Source organism: Salminus brasiliensis, chromosome 4 (assembly GCF_030463535.1).
Source record: "Salminus brasiliensis chromosome 4, fSalBra1.hap2, whole genome shotgun sequence".
Classification (NCBI taxonomy): domain Eukaryota; kingdom Metazoa; phylum Chordata; class Actinopteri; order Characiformes; family Bryconidae; genus Salminus; species Salminus brasiliensis.
The window spans coordinates 45369419-45390850 of NC_132881.1; the positions used below are offsets into that span (position 1 = coordinate 45369419).

At 39.9% G+C, this 21432-nt stretch overlaps 1 protein-coding gene across 5 annotated transcripts in view; it reads left to right on the forward strand.

The window, feature by feature from the left end:
• Positions 1-14800: 14800 nt before the first annotated feature.
• The window catches only part of dclk2a (doublecortin-like kinase 2a), a 92245-nt gene continuing 85613 nt past the window's right edge, over positions 14801-21432 (forward strand). For all 5 annotated transcript variants that reach the window (XR_011979649.1, XM_072678564.1, XM_072678566.1 and 2 more), the window contains exon 1: positions 14801-15919. Coding sequence is in view for 4 of the 5 variants with exons in the window: in XM_072678564.1 (XP_072534665.1) it covers positions 15520-15919 (400 nt within the window). In the remaining variant the exon portion in view is untranslated. The remainder of the gene's footprint in view (positions 15920-21432) is intronic.

A 21432-nucleotide genomic window follows, 5' to 3' on the forward strand; every position in this document is an offset into this window, starting at 1 on the left:
CTCTCTCTCTCTCTCTCTGTGCTGATGTTAGATCTGCTCTCTGCCTGCCTTAAATCCAGTGTGTGTGTGTGTTATGTATATGCAGAGACCGCACAGCTGCCACTCATAACCTTCCTACACATACAAACACAAAACACACTCATTCTCTCTCATTCTTCTCTCTCTTACACTTACACATCTCTCTCTCACACACACACACACACACACACACACAATGTGCAATAACCTCCATATCCATATCAGCTCAGCTCATCTGGCTCTTCATTCATATTTGATACAGTGGAATACTGAATCTGTTTGATGTAGACTTTATGATTAATGAGCAAACTTCCATATTCATAAATACATGTAACACTGCATATTATTTAATGTATAGCATATCTAATGAACAATATGTACAGTTCAAAATGATGCTATATAAGAGGGCCCTATTTTACACCCTGTTCAAGACGTGTCACGATGCTCGTTGCTAACTTACACCTCGCCAACAGTCTATTTCCACAACAATATATCTACTCTGATGGGCGTGGTGGTCTCCAAATGAGGGGTGTTCAGGTCAGTTTCTGGAGTATTGCTGTGTATCTTGGCTGCAGAAAACACAGGAGAAGCTCCACTGACTGAAAACAGACTAGACAGACGTTCGTCAACAGTCAGACGTTCGTTGCTATCTCGGCAGTGAATTGTCAACACAGGCGCGTGCAGCCTGACGCTCGTACACCCCCCCCCCCCTTTTCACCACTGCAACAGCAACCCACTAAAGTCAGACTGACCTGGCTTTTAAAGGGAACAGCGAGTGATGCTGATTGGTTTATTACTGCATGTTTTGCCCCAAAAAAAAACACACCCATGATTCATTAAGAGACTCAGTACAGGACTTTTGTGGGTTTTGAGCCGCTCATAGTGAACTTTCCTGCTGTTACGTTAGCAAAGACACACCGAAACGCCCTAAATCAGGTTGACAGCTCACCAAAAAATCGCTAAAATCTTTTGAGTGTTTTTGAACATATTTAAACATCTGGACATTGGATCATCATGTGATCAATCTTTAGAGATGGAGGTAAGAGAACTAAACTGTGAGGAACCAGGCGCAGAACATCAGCTGCAGATGATCAGAACATGGTTGGAGAGGATTATTCTGGAGAAGTCTGGAGTCTTATTTAAACCTCAGACGTTTAGTCTGCTCTGCTCTTGATTGATGGTTGAAGTGAGTGATGAAGATCACCATCATGGCCAGATCCAGAGAGCTCTCTGAGGCCTTCAGAAAGGAGGCTGTAGATGCAGAGGAGTCTGGGAAGGGGGTTAAAATTAGAAATCTGTCATCCCACTGTCCGCTAAATCAACAACATGGTCAGGTCATCCAAGCAAGTTCAGACCCACCTTTTAAGATGCTTTGTGAAACTTTTTTTTTTTGAAGAAAAAGGTTCCTTGAAAGAGTTTCCTCCACAGTTTCAAACTGAAGAATCTCTAAAAGTTCCTCATTGATCTACTTTTAACTGTGGACCTTTTCCCAGTAAGACTGGGTGTATTTTTGTGTTATTTGATGGAAGTGAATCTGGTATCAGGAGGAACAGACCAATAGAAATGCTCCAAAATCAGTTTACACTGACTGTCATTGAAAGATAAGAAGCTTTTTTCATGTCTCCTGTAAAGTTGCAATTTTGGAGATACAAGGTTGTTGTGTGACAGCAATGATATTCAATAATGGCCAATAGAGGGCAGATTTACCCACTGGAAATGAGACACATACGTTCTTTAAGAAGGATAAAGGTAATTCATAACTAAATACTGATGTTATATATTTAAATATTCCTTCTGTCAGTCATTCTCAGTGTTAACTTGAATGATGGGGTAAAAGTCAAAGCTGAAGTCAAAGTGCAGTCAAAGTTAGAAACAGACTGAACAAGATTGATTTTTATGGGAGGTGAGAAAGGAGGGACCTCTGCAGTCAATATTTTCTAAAAGACTAAGGGTTTAGACCAAGACCAAGACCAGGACATCTGTAATGATGAGCTCTGGGCAAATTAATACAAAGTTGAATTATTTGGACGCAGTAACAGAGGACATGTTTGGTGTAAACCAGGAACAAACAGAATTTATGCACAAGAACCCATATCAGCTGTGAAGCATGGAGGTGGAAACGTCATGGTTTGGGCAGCTGTTCTGCAATAGGACAGCTGTCCATCACAGAATCCACAAGGAATTCTAGACTGCATCAGAGGGTGCTGGAGGACAAAGTGAGCGCATCTATTTAAAGACTAAAGCTGAAATGTCACACAGCTGAAAGATTTCTGCATGGAGGAGTGGGAAAGACTTCCCCTAGTTGATGATATATAGAAATATATATATCATCAACTGGAGGAAAGTCTTTCCCTTTCAGCTGTGTGATGTTTATATATATATATATGAATCTCTCTCTCTCTCTCTCTCTCACTCACTCACACACACATACACACAATAAATGTACTATAAGGACACTAATGAGCTCATTTTGAACGTAGGTACACTACATAGATAGATCAACAGAAATGAATGTGTCCCCATACTTTTGTCCATATAGTGTAGGTAGATAGACATATAGGGAGCAAAGAAGCAAGAGAGAGAGAGAGAGAGTTCTTCTTTGCTGTAAATGAAGCCATACAGTGTTTTATACCTTTGGGATGGAAATAAAACATTTTCACACTGTTTTTATTTGACTTTATCAAACTGAGAGTGTCGGCGTTCTGGAGTGTTATCATCTTCACGTTTTTCTACATACTCTTATTTGGATTTGATCATATAGCAGAAACACAGACATAACTTTGGTCCATGATATCTAAGTTTGTAAAGACATGGTGGAGGGTGTTGTCGGGCAAAACAGTCCCTAAAGAAACTTTTTTTATTTTATTTAATTTACCAGTATTGTACCATCATCAACATCCCATATAAAACTCACTCATAATATCTGTATAGGTTCACTGGTGGATTTGCATAGTAAATAAAATGTGTATAATAGTGGTGTAGTCATGGGGACCTGTGGTAGCTCTGTAAAGAAAGCTGCAAGAAGTCTGTAATTATTATTTAGGGGTGTATTCAGATTTGATTCATGTTTGATGTTTATCATGTGCTTAAAGTGGCATTTCTTTATTCATTCACCAGTTAAAAGCGAAGATGAGCAAATATTCTCACTGTCACGCAAAAACCATTTTTGCATTTTTATGTTTACTAATTTATTTATTTATTTATTTATACTTTGCTTTTTCTGTCCTTTCCACACTTTCTATGCTGTCCACTAAAAAAACTTAATCTTAACTTTGAATGGATGGTAATGTAAGATAAGAGTTTATTCCAAGTAATTTAATTTCAGCCAACATTTTGTACTTGTTTTTTCCACTGCTAAAAGCACTTTTACCACATAGGCATCACATTTATTATAGGTCTATTATAGGTCGGGTATTGGTACAAACAAATGAAGGAAGAGTCCAACATTTCTGAAATGACTTGTCCTGCACTGTTAACAGTAGAAGATCATTCTTCAGTTTGTGGGGAACTGTGGGGAAACCTCTTAAGGTGCTTTGAGAAACCTTTTTTTTTAGAAGAAAAAGGTTGTTTGTGTCAAGCCCTCGTTATCGCGCCCTCCCCCAGGGTGATCACAGGCTGCCGCCCATAGGCCCATATAAGAACTCCCGCCTCACTTCCTGGTCATTTGTGTTTGTTTACGTTCATGAGTTGCACCTGGGACTGGGAGTATTTAGGGAGCTCCATGACGGTCACTCCTTGCCTTGAATTGAATCTCCAGGAATCTCCTTGACTCTCCGTGATTCCCGACGCGTTGGTGGCGTGTTCAGGTTCTTAGTCAACAGATATCATTCGTCTGATTCGAGAGGCAAGCGTGTTCTAGGCAGTCGTTGCTTACTCAGGTTTTGGCTTGCCTCGTTTTCTAGTCAGGCAGCTGGCTCTCCAGCTACCTCCGTATGTTCACAGAGCGGCTCTAGATCTAGCTTCTGGTTACCCCTGTTGCCCAAGCTAGGCTTGTCGTCGTACCCTTAGTTTACCCTCTCGTTATATCCCGCTCAGCTCCCTGCTCCTCCCAGTCCCAGGTTTGTTGTTCTCGCCATCTTATTTGCCACGTTCTGTTTTGACCCTGAGTTTCTGCACTTTTTTTCATAGGACCTTGTTTTGGGTTTTTGTTACGTTTAATAAACGATCTTGCTTTGTTCCATCTCTGCGAGTGTTCATCCCTTCTTGTCTGGCTGTACACACCATGACACCTTGAAGGTTCCTCAAAGCACCATAAGAGGTTCCCCTGCAGTCTCAAACTGAAGAACCCCTAAAAGTTTCTTAATGATCTTCTACTTTTAACAGTGGACCATTTTCCAGTAAGACTGGGTGTGTTTTCACTTATGTGATTGAAATTAAATCTGGTATTAGGATGAATGGACCAATAGAAATGCTCCAAAATGACTTGAATGAATGGATGATCTCTGTTTACACTTCCATTGAAAGTTTTGGAGAGTTTTTATAATAATATATGACCAGTAGAGGGCAGATTTACCCACTGGAAATGAGACAGTTTTTTTTTAGGAAGAACAAAGTAATCCATGACTAAATAATGTTATTATATGTTTATTTATATACTATTATTATTATTATTATTATATATGGGGTATTATTTATGTCTTACACTCATTCTCAGCGTTTGAATAAATCTACATTTTCGCCATAAACATTTAGTTACTGATAATCTTTATCTGTTTATTTGCAATCTACACAGTCATATCAGAACATTATGACCACCTACCTAATAGTGGAAATAACCACCCTTGGCTCGGACGACGCTAGCAAGACATCATGGCATGGGCTGTATTAGGTGTTCATTACAGAGGTTAGCTGCTCCACAGTGGCGTGCTGATTGCTCTGCACGCTCTATGGAGTCGTCGTTCCCCTCTGGCATCAATGGCTCGTGGAGCACCACTGTTAAGGCTTTGGGAGGCTCTCAGTGTGTGAAGAGTCCATTGTTGTTGGTACACCTTCATTACGTTGGCTCTTGAACATTCCACAAAGGTATCAGTTTCCGAGATGCTACCACCCTCACCCAGTGCCTTATTATCAATCAGATTGAGTCCTTCAGTCGATCATTGGCGATCATTCTGAGAGAGAGACAGAGAGAGAGAGAAAGAGAGAGAGAGAGACAGAGAGAGAGAGAGAGAGAGAGAGAGAGAGAGGAAGTGAGAGAGAGAGGGAGCGAGAGAGAGAGAGAGAGAGAGAGAGAGAGAGAGAGAGAGAGTTCTGTGCTGTAAATGAAGTCATACAGTGTTTTATACCTTTGGGATGGAAATAAAACATTTTCACACTGTTTTTATTTGACTGTATCAAACTGAGAGTGTCTGCGTTCTGATTTAAGGAGTGTTATTATCTTCACGTTTTCGCTCTACAGGCTCCTTATTTGGGTTTGATCATATAGCAGAAACACAGAACCACTAATAGATTTAAGATGAGACTGAGAACAGCACCTGCAGAGATGAGTGAGTTTTAGTGTGAGTGAGTTTTATGTGATAGTGTTTCTATTCTTCTCTTTAAGCTACATTTTATCACTCATTCATTTTGATCTGTCACTTTTATAATTTATAACAATAATCCAATATAATGTTTATAATATGTAGATTATCAGAGTTTAATGAAGAAATCACAAATATCAAATATTTGCTGTTTCTCACTTTTTGACATCATGTGAATCTGTGGTTTTTATATTGTATATTAATATTTCACAATTCATGGACCAATAGAAATGCTCCAAAATTACTTGAAATAAAACTTTTACATTATATAGCATCATGTATAATTATAATATTGTATAGCATCATGTATAATTAAACTATTCTATAGCATCACATATAATGACACTATTGTATAGCATCATGTATAATTATACTATTCTATAGCATCACGTTTAATTATAATATTGTATAGCATCACATATAATTATACTATTGTATAGCATCATGTATAATTATACTATTGTTTAGCATCATGTATAATTATACTATTGTATAGCATCACGTTTAATTATAATATTGTATAGCATCACATATAATGACACTATTATATAGCATCACATATAATTATACTATTGTATAACATCATGTATAATTATACTATTGTATAGCATCACGTTTAATTATAATATTATATAGCATCACATATAATTATAATATTGTATAGCATCATGTATAATTATACTATTGTGTAGCATCATGTATAATTATGATATTGTGTAGCATCATGTATAATTATGATATTGTGTAGCATCATGTATAATTATGATATTGTATAGCATCATGTATAATTATACTATTGTGTAGCATCATGTATAATTATGATATTGTATAGCATCACTTATAATTATACTATTGTATAGCATCATGTATAATTATACTATTGTGTAGCATCATGTATAATTATGATATTGTATAGCATCACATATAATTATAATATTGTATAGCATCATGTATAATTATACTATTGGTTAGCATCACGTTTAATTATAATATTGTATAGCATCATGTATAATTATACTATTGTGTAGCATCATGTATAATTATGATATTGTATAGCATCACTTATAATTATACTATTGTATAGCATCACTTATAATTATACTATTGTATAGCATCACGTTTAATTATACTATTGTATAGCATCATGTATAATTATAATATTGTATAGCATCATGTATAATTATACTATTGTATAGCATCATGTTTAATTATAATATTGTATAGCATCATGTATAATTATACTATTGTATAGCATCATGTATAATTATAATATTGTATAGCATCACTTATAATTATACTATTGTATAGCATCACTTATAATTATACTATTGTATAGCATCATGTTTAATTATAATATTGTATAGCATCATGTATAATTATACTATTGTATAGCATCATGTTTAATTATAATATTGTATAGCATCACTTATAATTATACTATTGTATAGCATCACTTATAATTATACTATTGTATAGCATCACGTTTAATTATACTATTGTATAGCATCATGTTTAATTATACTATTGTATAGCATCATGTTTAATTATAATATTGTATAGCATCATGTATAATTATACTATTGTATAGCATCACTTATAATTATACTATTGTATAGCATCACGTTTAATTATACTATTGTATAGCATCATGTATAATTATAATATTGTATAGCATCACGTTTAATTATACTATTGTATAGCATCATGTATAATTATAATATTGTATAGCATCATGTATAATTATAATATTGTATAGCATCATGTTTAATTATAATATTGTATAGCATCATGTTTAATTATACTATTGTATAGCATCACTTATAATTATACTATTGTATAGCATCACGTTTAATTATACTATTGTATAGCATCATGTATAATTATGATATTGTATAGCATCACTTATAATTATACTATTGTATAACATCATGTATAATTATACTATTGTTTAGCATCATGTATAATTATACTATTGTATAGCATCATGTATAATTATACTATTGTATAGCATCACGTATAATTATATTATTGTATAATTAGCATATAAACAGCATATTGTATAATATTGTATAGCATCACTTGTAATTATACAATTCTATAGCATCACTTATACTTCTATTATTCTAAAGTATCACGTATAATTATGATATTCAATAGTATCACACGTAATAATTACATTCTATAGTTTCACATATAATTAGAATATTTTATAGTATCACATATAATTATTTACATTTACATTTAAGGCATTTAGCAGAAGCTCTTATCCAGAGTGACTTACAAAAGTGCTTCACTGTTTACCCAAGAAAAACCTCAGCTAGTTTAAATAGACTAAAATTCAAAGATACCTCTAAGTTAAGACACTAATTATCATATTCTATTGTATCACATATAAATATTATTTACTATAATATCATGTATAATTATACTATTATATATATTATCACATATCATTATTATATTCTATAGTATTACGTATAATTAGATAATTAGACAAATGGGCCTAAGACGTAGGTTGACCTGAAAGGAGCTGATTTGGTCATATAGGCTATTTGTAGATAGCTTATATGACCAGTTGGTTTGTAAAGGTGTGTATTAATACCTAGGTATAGGTATTTCCACCCTCACACACACACACACACACACACTGTCCTTTAACCTTAAATGCTCCCACACACTACATACACTATGATGGATACCTGTGTGTCCCCAGTGTCTCCTTTTTTGAAAACAAAAACATGCTCACCCCAGCATTTGGGTCAGATTTTTAAAGATGATGGTCAGCACACCTGTAACCGCTCTGACTGGTACTGTATGTTGTTGTACAGGTCATTAGGATTATGAAGCGGGACATTTTACGAACTGTCCCGTTTTCTCAACCGCCTATTTAATCAAATCAACTCTAGATTTACAGAAAAGAATATCACAACACTGTGATTAAGGTGCACTGTTGATACCATGAGCCCTGTGCTGTGTGTGTCAGTTTCATCCACTAGATGGCAGACTTGGATATGAAATGAGGGTCATCCTCCAGCACTCAAGAAGGTCACATGAGGTGAAAATGTGTGAAACACAAAACCTCTACCACCCTTGTACTCAATGCGTCTATTTGTTTGGTAGCAGTCCAGACGGTACTGCTGACGTCTCCCACCTTCCCTCAGCCTCTCTTGACCCTTTTGACCTCTTTTCTGTTCACAGATCACATCATGCCTTATGCCCACACCAGACATGAGCACTTTCTCTACAATGTCTAAAAGCACAGACAAGATTTCCCAAAAAAATAAAACCGAGACGGGATCCGAGATGAACAAATTGGACTCAGACTGTGGTCAGGGGGAAGGCTTTTTTTTGCTGCAGTGGTGGAAGCAGTGAATAAATGGTCAGTCTGTGGGCTGTGTCACCCTGCCCATGCAGATGAGGAGTATTCCAGCTGACAAGCAGGAAGCAAAACAGGAAGATGGTACCTCAATTTTGACCTTCTGAATTATTCAATAGTTCATATCAGTAGTTTATAAAACTTTCAGCTGTTTTTATATATATATATAAATGAGCTTATTCCTGGACAATGTGCAGGTATGGTATATTCAGTGCTGAGCAACATATCTGTCTTTATAAAATAAATAATATATACATAATAATTTAACATAATTTAACATTGGTATACAGTGACGAACCACAACTATTAAAGGCCACATTTGTCAAAATGCATCTAAATAATAACGCTCATTTCTGCTAGCCCTTTTATGGGATTCCAGTAGTATTTTAGCGTTAAACTAATAGCAGTTGAACATTTGTGGCTATTAGAAATAAAAATAAATTTATTTTCTAAGTAGTAGACAACCATATTCATCATTAGTGCTGGACACTGGATGGAATTTGGCCTCCACCTTTAAGCCATCCGTGCAGTGAACACACACACACACATACATACACATTAGTGATCACACATAGAGACCGTGAAGGTGAAGGGCCTTGCTCAAGGGCCCAACAGTGGCAGCTTCATGAGCCCTGGTCTCGAACCCACAACCCTGTCATCAACAGCCCGGTGCTCTAACCTCTAAGCTGAGCTCTTTAAATAAAGGGTCCTGGCACAGGGCTGCTGCTGCTATTCTCCTGTGACTGGAACCTGGTCACACTACCACTCATGTCCAGTCCACAACATACTGTATCTATAACGTTTAGGAGGCCCAGAGTGGCTTTTTCAGACTAAAATCAATGTGATAAATTTGGTCGAATCCTAATTATGTTGGAGGCTAATCAGATGCAGTAAGTCTTCTGTTCTACCAGTGAATTCCTAACCAATGGATGAGCTCGTTTAGCTGTATCTACTTATATACCACTGAGGACCCTGAAGGGTTCAATCTCCCTTCTTAATATAAGAACGAAATGTAAAACAATCCGGCTTTTTAAAAATATATAAGTGGAACCGTATATACAGTACCAGTCAAAAGTTTGGACACTCCTCGTTGAATGTGTGCTGATCATCATCGTAAAAATATTCAATTTTTTTTTTTTTTTAAAGAGATCACTGGGGACACATGGGTATCCACTGTAGTTGCTGGTGGGTTTTAAGTAAGCATAAGATGTAGGACCATAGCAGTGGGTATGTGTCAAGGTGGAAATACCAAGACCAATAAATAGCTTTAATAGCCTTAATATTTATTCAGTTCAGTGTTCAACTCAAGCCTTATTGAAACCCCCACCAGCCACGACATCGTAACTACGGTGGATACAAAAAAATATGCTCACCCTAGCATTTGGATTTGTAGCAAATGTAGCAGATGATGATCAGCACACATTCAACCACGTGTGTCCAAACTTTTGACTGTGTAAATGTACTAAACATGGGATGGGAGCTCGTGCAAGTGTTGTGAATGTCTTTGGTGTGAATTTGATGAGATCTTGTTGGGCGTCATGGGACTGTGCCAAGTTTGGAAAGCAGTTTGCTTAGATTGCTTAGGCTGGATTAAGAGGGTGAAGATTATCTGGTTGGGCCTCATTCACCAATATCATCCTACTGATTTTATAACTTAGGCTCTTGAGAAAAGTCCTAACAGAAAGTGGTTGATGTGGCGCAGCAGATAACACCACTGCCTTCCACTGAGCTACCACACAATGTGGGAGACTGGGGTTTGATTCCTGGTCTGGGTGACTATGCTGCGCTACACTAATAAGAGTCCTTGAGCAAGACTCCTAACACATGTTGGCTTACCTCTGTAATACGAGTAACCATGTAAGTCGCTCTGGATAAGAGCATCAGCTAAATGCCGTGAATGTCTACTTCCAATGTTTTCATAATTCATGATGCGTTTGTTATTAAAGGTCAGGATTGTTCATGGATCCCGTTGTTCTCCTAAACTGAACACATCCCAGATAAGAAAACACTGATGAAGGTCAGAATCTTCATAAGAACTGAGCACATGGCTTTTAGGAGGAACTTTAGGGCCATTGTTGTTATCCAATCTGCTTGTCCTGGTCAGTCTGGTCAGGGCTCCAGTCCATCACAGAGTGAGACATGGTGAGATATTAGTAGGTCTTTGTAGCAGGATGGATTTAGAGATTATGTAAATGCTGCCCTTAACAAACACTTTCTGCCCTCTTTCCTTTTTCGGAGGGTGGGATTCCTGCCCTGGATTGATTGGCTTTTTATTATTGTCTGCAGGATTTCCCCTTCGCTGGGACAGTTCCTTCCTTCTCCCGCAGGCCCGGCTGTTCGCAGGCCCGTGTAGGATCCAGGCTCAGATTGTACATGGCACATTAGAGATCCAGTCTGTAACTAACACTGGTTTCAGAGTTTTACAGTGCTTGTATAGAGCTTCCAGTCCCAGATTAGTGCTAATGCTGGGTAGGGCCTCCTTCGATTCTTTGTGAATAGGGCTATGTGCACATTACAAGCGGCATTAACCAATTCCGATTTTTTATTTAGATTGGATTTGGCTATTTTGTCCAATTCATGAATATCACTGGGCTGTATCGTCGCATCCATCACTTGCCAGGGCTGGCTAATGACGACAGCGCTAAACACATGCCTACAGGCAAAAAGACGCATGAAATCCAATTTGATCGTTCACATTCATGCCACATGCGCATAAATATGTACATATACCTCATATATCTGATCAAAGACCACATATAAAAGTGACTCCAATCTGATTAGACAAGATTTGACATTTGAAAAATCCAAATCTGATTTGAGTCACTTCAACCTGGTTATGTGAACGTAGGCATGGATTTCACGAGGTGTCCATGATGACATGATTGCATCATACAACTCCTGCAGATCCCAGCAGATTCCAGCAATCTCCTATTCCACTAGATCCCAAAGACGTTCTACTGGATTTAGGCAAAACATTTTGATTTAAGTCACTTCCACCTGGTTATGTGAACGTAGGCATGGATTTCACAAGATGTCATGCAACTCCTGCAGATTCCAACGGATTCCTGAAGATTCCTGCAGATTCTAGCAAATCTCCTATTCCACCAGATCCCAAATATGTTCTGGTTCTGGTTGGAGTCACTTCAACCTGGTTATGTGAACGTAGACATGGATTTCACAAAGTGTCCATGTTGACATGATTGCATCATGCAACTCCTACAGATTCCTGCAAATTCCAGCAATCTCCTAATCCACCAGATCCCAAAGATGGATCTAGGGACCCAGGATTAGGAAGGCCACTGAAGAACACTGAACTCATCATGTTCCTTGTAAAAGAAATTAGAAACTCTGCATCCAGCCTTCCAGCTTGGTCTAAGGTGGTCTCAGTTGGGGGTTGCAACATGTGGGCACTGTGGATTGGCTGGTTATGGACCAATGCTTGTGTAAAGGTCATAATGTGGCCAAGAAAAGGACAGTATCTCTGAGAAGGACTCCCAGGTGGGGCAATGGGCTCCTCACACTAAGACCCCAGACTCTCTCTCTCTTTTTCTCTATTTTGCTATACTCACTCTAACCTTTCCTTTACACTCTACCTCTATACTAGTCATAAATGGGCTAATCTGTTAGCAATTAGCTATTATGCAGTTATTTATTATGTAACTGTATCACGTAACTATCACCTGTGTGTGTGTGAGCTTAAACCAGTATGACGTTTAGATTACTGGTTTGCCTTGTTTATTCTAACCTGTAGTTAAGAGCACAATGCTAACACCACTACCTGCCACTGAGCTACCCCACCATGTGGAAGACTGGGGTTCGATTCCCGGTCTGGGTGACTATGCTGCGCTACGCCAATAAGAGTCCTTGGGCCAGACTCCTAACACTACACTGGCCCACCTCTGTAATATGAGGAACCTTGTAAGTCGCTCTGGATAAGAGCGGCAGCTAAATGCCGTCAATGTAAAGCTATGCTAACTCTTAATAAGGATCTTTGGATGTTCATGTTTGAGGTTATTCAGATATTACTCACAGAAGTTAATCTCTGGGAGTCAGATTACATCAATAATTATATTCACACATTGAAGCTTCCAGTCTCAATAACTGCCGCTGGGCCGGGGTCCTGAAGCAGGGGTATGATTCCAGTTTGATTCTTATGATTCCAGTTTAAGGTGCCTTCTGCTTTGGGATCAGGTGCATCATCATGCTGGAAGTAGCCGTTAAAAGATGGGTACGCTGTAGTCATGAAGGGATGGACATGGTCAGCAACAATAGCCGAAAAAGCTGTGGCCTTCAAGCGGCGATTGGTTGGTATTAACAGGCCCAAAGTGTGGAAGAGAAGTAATGAGGAGGTGTACAGGTGAGTGTATGGCCATTGATTTTACTAAACCAGCCTTGACCTTTTAAAGCCAAACGGTTGCTCTGCCTGGCCCTTAGCTCAGTGGTTAGTAAGCTGGGTTATTGATCATAGGGTTGTGGGTTCAATCAAATCAAATCAAATCAAATCAAATTTTATTTGTCACATACATAGTAATACACAGTATAACTTGCAGTGAAATGCTTTTTTGACACACATCAAAGCTATACAATAGATCTAAATTTAAACGTAACTAAACCTTAACTTAATGAAGTAAAGTGCAAAAGTGCAAAATAAAAATAAAATAAAAATAGAATAAGTTACATTTAAGTTAAATTTAAGTTACAAAATAAAATATAAAAATATGAAGATATAGGAATATAGAAATATAAGCAAAAAAATGTATATATTCAATACCCAGCTGCCACTGTTGGGCCTTTAAACAAGACCCTTAACCCTCTCTGCTCCAGACAGGGGTGCTGTAGCTTGGCTGACCCTGTGCTCTGACCCTTCTAAGGTGGTATATTTAAAAAGAAGAATCTGATTGTTTCATGCCATGCTATGATTCATCAAATGTTTGTGGACAGCTCTTCTAATGAATGCATTCAGCTACTTTGTTGAAGTTATACCCACTGTTGACACAAGTGTGCAAATGCACTGCTAGTCTAGTCCCTGTGGACAGTAATTAAAAAAACACTATACAAACAAACAAACGAATAAATTGGTAAATAAATGTTCTGATGTAGATGACAATTTTAAAAGGACACACTTTGGATAAACATGGATGATAAATTAATAAAAAATGAACTAAAACAAAAACACAAAAAAGTGGTAACATAGAGATAAAAGTTAAAAAGTAATAATAAAATGTTTTATTTATTTATTTATTTTGGACAGTTTAGTTATAAAACCTATCCATGTATATATATATATACACCATATAATCTTCCTGGTGTTGTATCATGTATCATATGACTCCACCCACTGGCGCTCAGACCAATTTGTTTGTTTGTTTGTTTGTTTGTTTGTTTCTTGTATTTTTAGGACAGGTTAGTTATAAAATCTACCCTTACAACAAGATAGACAGTAATACCATAATACTAGTAATATTAAAATTAGTATTATAGGCTTATTAATATGATTAGCAACACTGACATGGTTACTATAACAGAAAGACTATTACTATTAATATTACTATTATTATTATTAATACTAATACTATGGGACTTTTGCGAAGCTCTAATGGTAGTATATCAAATAATCTGTATAATATATATAAATATATATATATTATATATTATATTTATATATATTTCTTCACTACTATATATATATATTATTAATGATCTATAATAATTTTCACACCCTATAATCCTCCTTGTGTAATATAATGTATCCTATGACTCCGCCCACTGGCGCCCGCTGGCGCTCAGACCAATGAAAACACTGCTGGGGCGGGGTTTGAACGATGCTCCGCCCACCCAGGACTTTCGCTCCTGCAGTGAGAAGCGCGTTGACTCACATTTCCAGGCTGCCTCTCGGAGTGTGTGTGTGTGTGTGTGTGTGTGCGCGCGCGCCTGTGTGTGTGTGTGTGTGTGGCCGTGTTGGCGTGCTCTTATGAGATATGAAGCGCAGTGGAGGATCTCACAGCATCAGCAGGGAGGTGATGTGAGCTCTGCGGCCGTCGGGGAAGTTTACTCAGCTCTGGAGGATCTGGAGGTTAACTGGACCGGCTTGTTTTTGGGGCTCTTTCGCGGACGGTCCTGTGCTCGCATTAAAGCCTGCCTGGGTTTGTGGTTCAGTGGTGGAGACTGGACAGGGAGCGATCTGGCTTGATTGACAGATACCTGCTGGCATCACGATCACTGGGAACTGTGGAGAGGAACCGAGTGACTCGTTAATGATGTCCTATTCGTGAAGGAATCGCTCTGAACCGATTCACTCGATCGAACCGACTCAGAAGTCCAACTGCATCGAAGTTTTTCGGGTCCACGCGATGTCTACGTCCTGAAAACGTCCAGAATATAGTATAGTACGGTTCATCTTCCTAATTCCACCTGTTTGTACTCTGTGTTTTCAATAGCAGACATTCGATTCATGTACTGAATCAAAAGTAATCGCATCTATATTGAAGAAATGAGTTGTGAATCGATGAGTCGTTAAGTCGAATATTCGATTAGTTGGCACAGAATCGGTTCAGTAAACCGAATCTTCTCATCACTAACCTCCACTTTGAGAGCAGATCAACTGAAGTCATGGCGTTGAGCAGAAGTATAGAGTGGGAGCATTTCGAGGAGCGCGAGAAAACCCGCCGGCCCTCACGGGGCAGCGGAGGGTCCCAGGCCGCAGCCCGCGGGAACGGCTCAGTGCCGAGTCCCGCACACAGCGCACACTGCAGCTTCTACCGCACGCGCACCCTGCAGTCGCTCACGACGGAGAAGAAGGCCAGGAAGGTGAGGTTCTACCGGAATGGGGACCGCTACTTTAAGGGCCTGGTGTACGCAGTGTCCGGTGACCGGTTCCGCTCTCTGGATGCTCTGCTCATGGAGCTCACCCGCTCGCTGTCGGATAACGTGAACCTGCCGCAGGGTGTCCGGTGCATTTACACCGTAGACGGGGCCAAGAAGGTGACCAGCCTAGACGACTTACTGGAAGGTGAGCAGAAGAGTCTCGTGACCTCTGATGACCTTGTTAGATGGGGAGCTCCCATGAACTCTTAACTGATTCATTTATTCACTTCCTTATTCACTCATTTACTAGTTCACTCATTCACACACTTGTTCACGCACTTGTTCACTTACTCACTTATTCACGTTAGTTCACTCACTTGTTCACTCACTCACCAACTCCCTAGTTCACTCCCTCATTTACTAAACCAACTCCCTAGTTCACTCCCTCATTTACTAAACCAACTCCCTAGTTCACTCCCTCATTTACTAAACCAACTCCCTAGTTCACTCCCTCATTTACTAAACCAACTCCCTAGTTCACTCCCTCATTTACTAAACCAACTCCCTAGTTCACTCCCTCATTTACTAAACCAACTCCCTAGTTCGCTCCCTCATTTACTCACCCACTCCCTAGTTCGCTCCCTCATTTACTCACCCACTCCCTAGTTCACTCCCTCATTTACTAAACCAACTCCCTAGTTCACTCCCTCATTTACTAAACCAACTCCCTAGTTCGCTCCCTCATTTACTCACCCACTCCCTGGTTTGCTCCCTCATTTACTAAACCAACTCCCTAGTTCGCTCCCTCATTTACTCACCCACTTTCTAGTTCGCTCCCTCATTTACTAAACCAACTCCCTAGTTCACTCCCTCATTTACTCACCCACTCCCTGGTTTGCTCCCTCATTTACTAAACCAACTCCCTAGTTCACTCCCTCATTTACTCACCCACTCCCTGGTTTGCTCCCTCATTTACTAAACCAACTCCCTAGTTCACTCCCTCATTTACTAAACCAACTCCCTAGTTCACTCCCTCATTTACTAAACCAACTCCCTAGTTCACTCCCTCATTTACTCACCCACTCCCTGGTTTGCTCCCTCATTTACTCACCCACTCCCTGGTTTGCTCCCTCATTTACTCACCCACTACCTAGTTCACTCCCTCATTCACTCACACACTCCCTAGTTCGCTCCCTCATTTACTCACCAACTCCATTGTTGGCTCCCTCATTCACTTACTCACTCTCTAGTTCACTTGCTCACTCATTTACACACTAGTTTACTCTCTTTCATTCAGTCACTCACTACTTCACTCTCTCTTTTACACACATAGGGCACTCTCTTGTACACTCACTCATCCACTTGCTATCTCGTGCTCTCATTCACTCTCTATAAATAAAAATATTCATTTATTAGTAAATATTTACTGGTAAGAAGATGACTAGATACACTAAATTGACAAAAGTATTGGGACACACATCTTAATTATTAATTTCAGGGGTCTTATTCAGTCTCATTACCACAGGTGTATAAAATCAAGCCCCTAGCCCTGCAGTCGGCCTTTCTTCCACACATCAGTGAGAGAGTGGGAGGTTCTACAGAGCTCACTGACCTCCAGCGTGGTTCTGTATGTAATAGGAGACACCGCTGCACCAACAACAACAAGTCAGCTGGTGAAATTTCCTCCCTCCTAGATCTTCCTCCATCAGCTGTGAGTGGTGTTATTATTGAACAGTGGAAGAGTTTAAGAGGAACAGCTCACAGAGAGCAGGTCAGTGTCCACCGAGTGTCTGTCAGACCACGTAAAGTTACAGAGCGGGGTCAGGGCCGAGTGCTGAGCTCAGAGCAGAGTGCAGAAAAGCCTCCAACTGACTCAGTAACTGCAGCAGAGCTCCAGACCTGCTGCTGCTGGTAGAGCTTAGAGCAAAGGGGGACCAGCTCCATATTAATACAGCCTATGGGTGTAGGTGTCCCAATACTTTCCCCTCTCCTAAGAGACTTTGAAATACACCAGCTTCCAGTGTTCTTTGTTGATTAGCCAACAACATGATCCACCCTGCTAAGCAGTGTAACTCTGCACGGCTGTAATGGCCGGACTTTATGAGCTGACCTTAAGGCTGAAGCCAGAATTCCATTAAGATTCTTTGGATTGTGGGAATAAACATGGCAGAGCTCCAGTGTCTGCGGTGCTCAGTTACATAAGAGGTGTTACAGCAAATCTTCAAGCTAACAACTTCTGCTGCGCTGGCCTGCCGCAAAGCATTAAACACACTGTCATATCAGAATATTATGACCACCTACCTAATAGTGGGAATGGCCACCTTTGGCTCGGATGGCACTGGCGAGATGTCATGCATGGGCTTAATGGAGGTGTTCCTTGTAGAGGTTAGCTGCTCCACAGTGGAGCGCCGATTGCTCTGTACCACTGTCCGGAGTCGCCGTTCACCTCTGGCATCAGTGGCCATGCAGTCGGGAGGCGCTCAGTGTTCAAGAAGTACATTCTCTGGTGCATCTTCACTACTGGTCAGCTCTAGAACATCCCATGAATGTTCGTTAGCGGTTTCCGAGATGCTACCACCCTTCGCTCACTGTCTCAGCCATATCAGAATATTACTCGGCTCCAGACGTCAAGCAAGCACACCAGTCAGTTGTAGCAGAGTGCAGAATGATCGTTCTGGGCAAAGGACACAATTTGACTGATACCCAAAAGGGCATGATAATGGGGTACCGGGCGAAGGATGGTAGCATCTCAGAAACTGCTAACTTTATGGGATGTTCTAGAGCTGCTGTAGGTGTACGGAGAAGTGAGTGAGTGACTGAGTGAGTAAATAAGTGAGTAAGTGAGTGAATGAGCAAGGGAGCTAGGGAGAAAGTGAGTAAATGAGGGAGTGAACTAGAAAGTGGGTGAGTAATTGAGGGAGCGAACTAGGGAGTGTTTGAGTAAATGAGGGAGCGAACTAGGGAGTGGGTGAGTAATTGAGGGAGCGAACTAGGCAGTGAGTGAGTAATTGAGGGAGCGAACTAGGCAGTGAGTGAGTAAATGAGGGGAACTAGGGAGTGGGTGAGTAAATGAGGGAGCGAACTAGGGAGTGGGTGAGTAAATGAGGGGAACTAGGGAGTGGGTGAGTAAATGAGGGAGCAAACTAGGGAGTGGGTGAGTAAATGAGGGAGCAAACTAGGGAGTGGGTGAGTAAATGAGGGAGCGAACTAGGGAGTGGACAAGTAAATGAGGGAGCGAACTAGGGAGTGGACAAGTAAATGAGGGAGCGAACTAGAAAGTGGGTGAGTAAATGAGGGAGCGAACTAGAAAGTGGGTGAGTAAATGAGGGAGCGAACTAGGGAGTGGGTGAGTAAATGAGGGAGCGAACTAGGGAGTGGACAAGTAAATGAGGGAGCGAACTAGAAAGTGGGTGAGTAAATGAGGGAGCAAACTAGGGAGTGAGTGAGTAAATGAGGGAGTGAACTAGGGAGTGGGTAAGTAAATGAGGGAGTGAACTAGGGAGTGTGTAAGTAAATGAGGGAGCGAACTAGGGAATGTGTGAGTAATTGAGGGAGCGAACTAGGGAGTGGGTAAGTAAATGAGGGAGTGAACTAGGGAGTGTGTAAGTAAATGAGGGAGTGAACTAGGGAGTGGGTGAGTAAATGAGGGAGCAAACTAGGGAGTGGGTGAGTAAATGAGGGAGCAAACTAGGGAGTGGGTGAGTAAATGAGGGAGCGAACTAGGGAGTGGACAAGTAAATGAGGGAGCGAACTAGAAAGTGGGTGAGTAAATGAGGGAGCGAACTAGAAAGTGGGTGAGTAAATGAGGGAGCAAACTAGGGAGTGGGTGAGTAAATGAGGGAGCGAACTAGGGAGTGGACAAGTAAATGAGGGAGCGAACTAGAAAGTGGGTGAGTAAATGAGGGAGCGAACTAGGGAGTGAGTGAGTAAATGAGGGAGTGAACTAGGGTGTGGGTAAGTAAATGAGGGAGTGAACTAGGGAGTGTGTAAGTAAATGAGGGAGTGAACTAGGGAATGTGTGAGTAATTGAGGGAGTGAACTAGGGAGTTGGTGATTGAATAAAAGAAAGAAGTAGTGTGTGAGTGAGCGAGTGAGTGAACTAGTGTGTGAGTGAGCGAGTGAGTGAACTAGGGTGTGAGTGAGCGAGTGAGTGAACTATCACGTGAATGAGTGAGTAAACTAGTGAGTGAGTGAACGAGTGAATGGGAGAGTGAAAATGTTTCCTCTACAGTATCAGTCAAAGACTCCTTAAGACTCCTTATCCTCCCTTATACGTTTGTGCAGTTCCCTCTGTTAAGGCAAGCTGTCACATGACACAGGAGTCCTGGACCTTCGGGAATGACCCTGGAATGCAGGGCCCTTGACTGCTAATGACTATCTTTATGCAGAGCTGGTTCAGTGGCATTGATTCATGGCCAGGGAGCAGCTGTAAGTGGTAGTGAGTTTTTGATGTGCCGGGTGTCCATTGGCTGTGAAAGTGGCCCTTTCACAATGATGATTTCCCAGAGGCATGCCCTCCTCGCCGTCCATAGAGTGCTTTCCACACGCTGTTCCATATGAAGTGAGTGCTGTGCCCCTGGAATCATGGACTGACCGTCGATGGCAGGCTGTCACTATTGATTGTATGAGTGATCGAGTACGGTAACGATTATTTTGATCATTCATTGAGAAACTACAGATTAGAAAGAAGCAGATAAGCAGTAACTCAACAATAACACACCATGTGTAAACTTCCCAAGATTCCAGGGGGCTTCACTGACTATACTTAAAATATAGTACAGTATATAAGTGAATGTGTAAGGGTGATTTCTAGAGATGCACTTCTTGCAGTTGCATTTGTGTCCGACTTCTAATTGGCCATTGATGATTTTGGTTCTCTTTCTTTCAAAGAATTATAAACTATAAATGACTAAATTAGCTAAATATATATATATATATCAGCATATATATATATATATATATATATATATATATATATATATATATATATATATATATATATATAACAGTGTGTTTGAACATGATTTAGCTATTGTAGATCAAGCACAGACATTTGAAACTTGAAAAAGACTTACCAGTGTCCTCAATGTCCTCAGGCATAAATGGCTCGTGGGGCACCACTGTTGGGACACACTCAATATGCGGAGAGGTCCATTCTCAGTACAGCTTCACTATAATGGCTCTATATAAAAGACTATAGTTAATAGTCACATTAAATGGCTTCTGGTGATGTTGGGTGGGCGATATGGTAAAAATACTGTATCACAACATTTAAAGATGTAAATGAGAGAGTGAACTAGGGAGTGGGTGAGTGAATGAGGGCATAACCTAGAGAGTGGGTGAGTAAATCAGTACACCTTCACGATTATGGCTCTATATAAAAGACTATAGTTGATAGTCACATTAAACAGCTTGAGGCTAGGGCTGGGCGATATGGTAAAAATACTGTATCACAATATTTAAAGATCTTCTTCGCGATACACAATATTCATCACGATACATGTGATCATCACAGACTAAAAACATCAGTAGTGACAGAGCCTCAAAACTACTGTTCAGATCCTCTCCTGTACTGAATACAGTGATTTATATTCAACATCTGCTGCTCTTCATCTAATTAACCCAGTCTAATTACACTGTCAGTAATGAAACCTGCAGCAGTCTCCTCCATATACTATAAAAGTATATTGTTATCACAATAAAAAAATTACGATATTC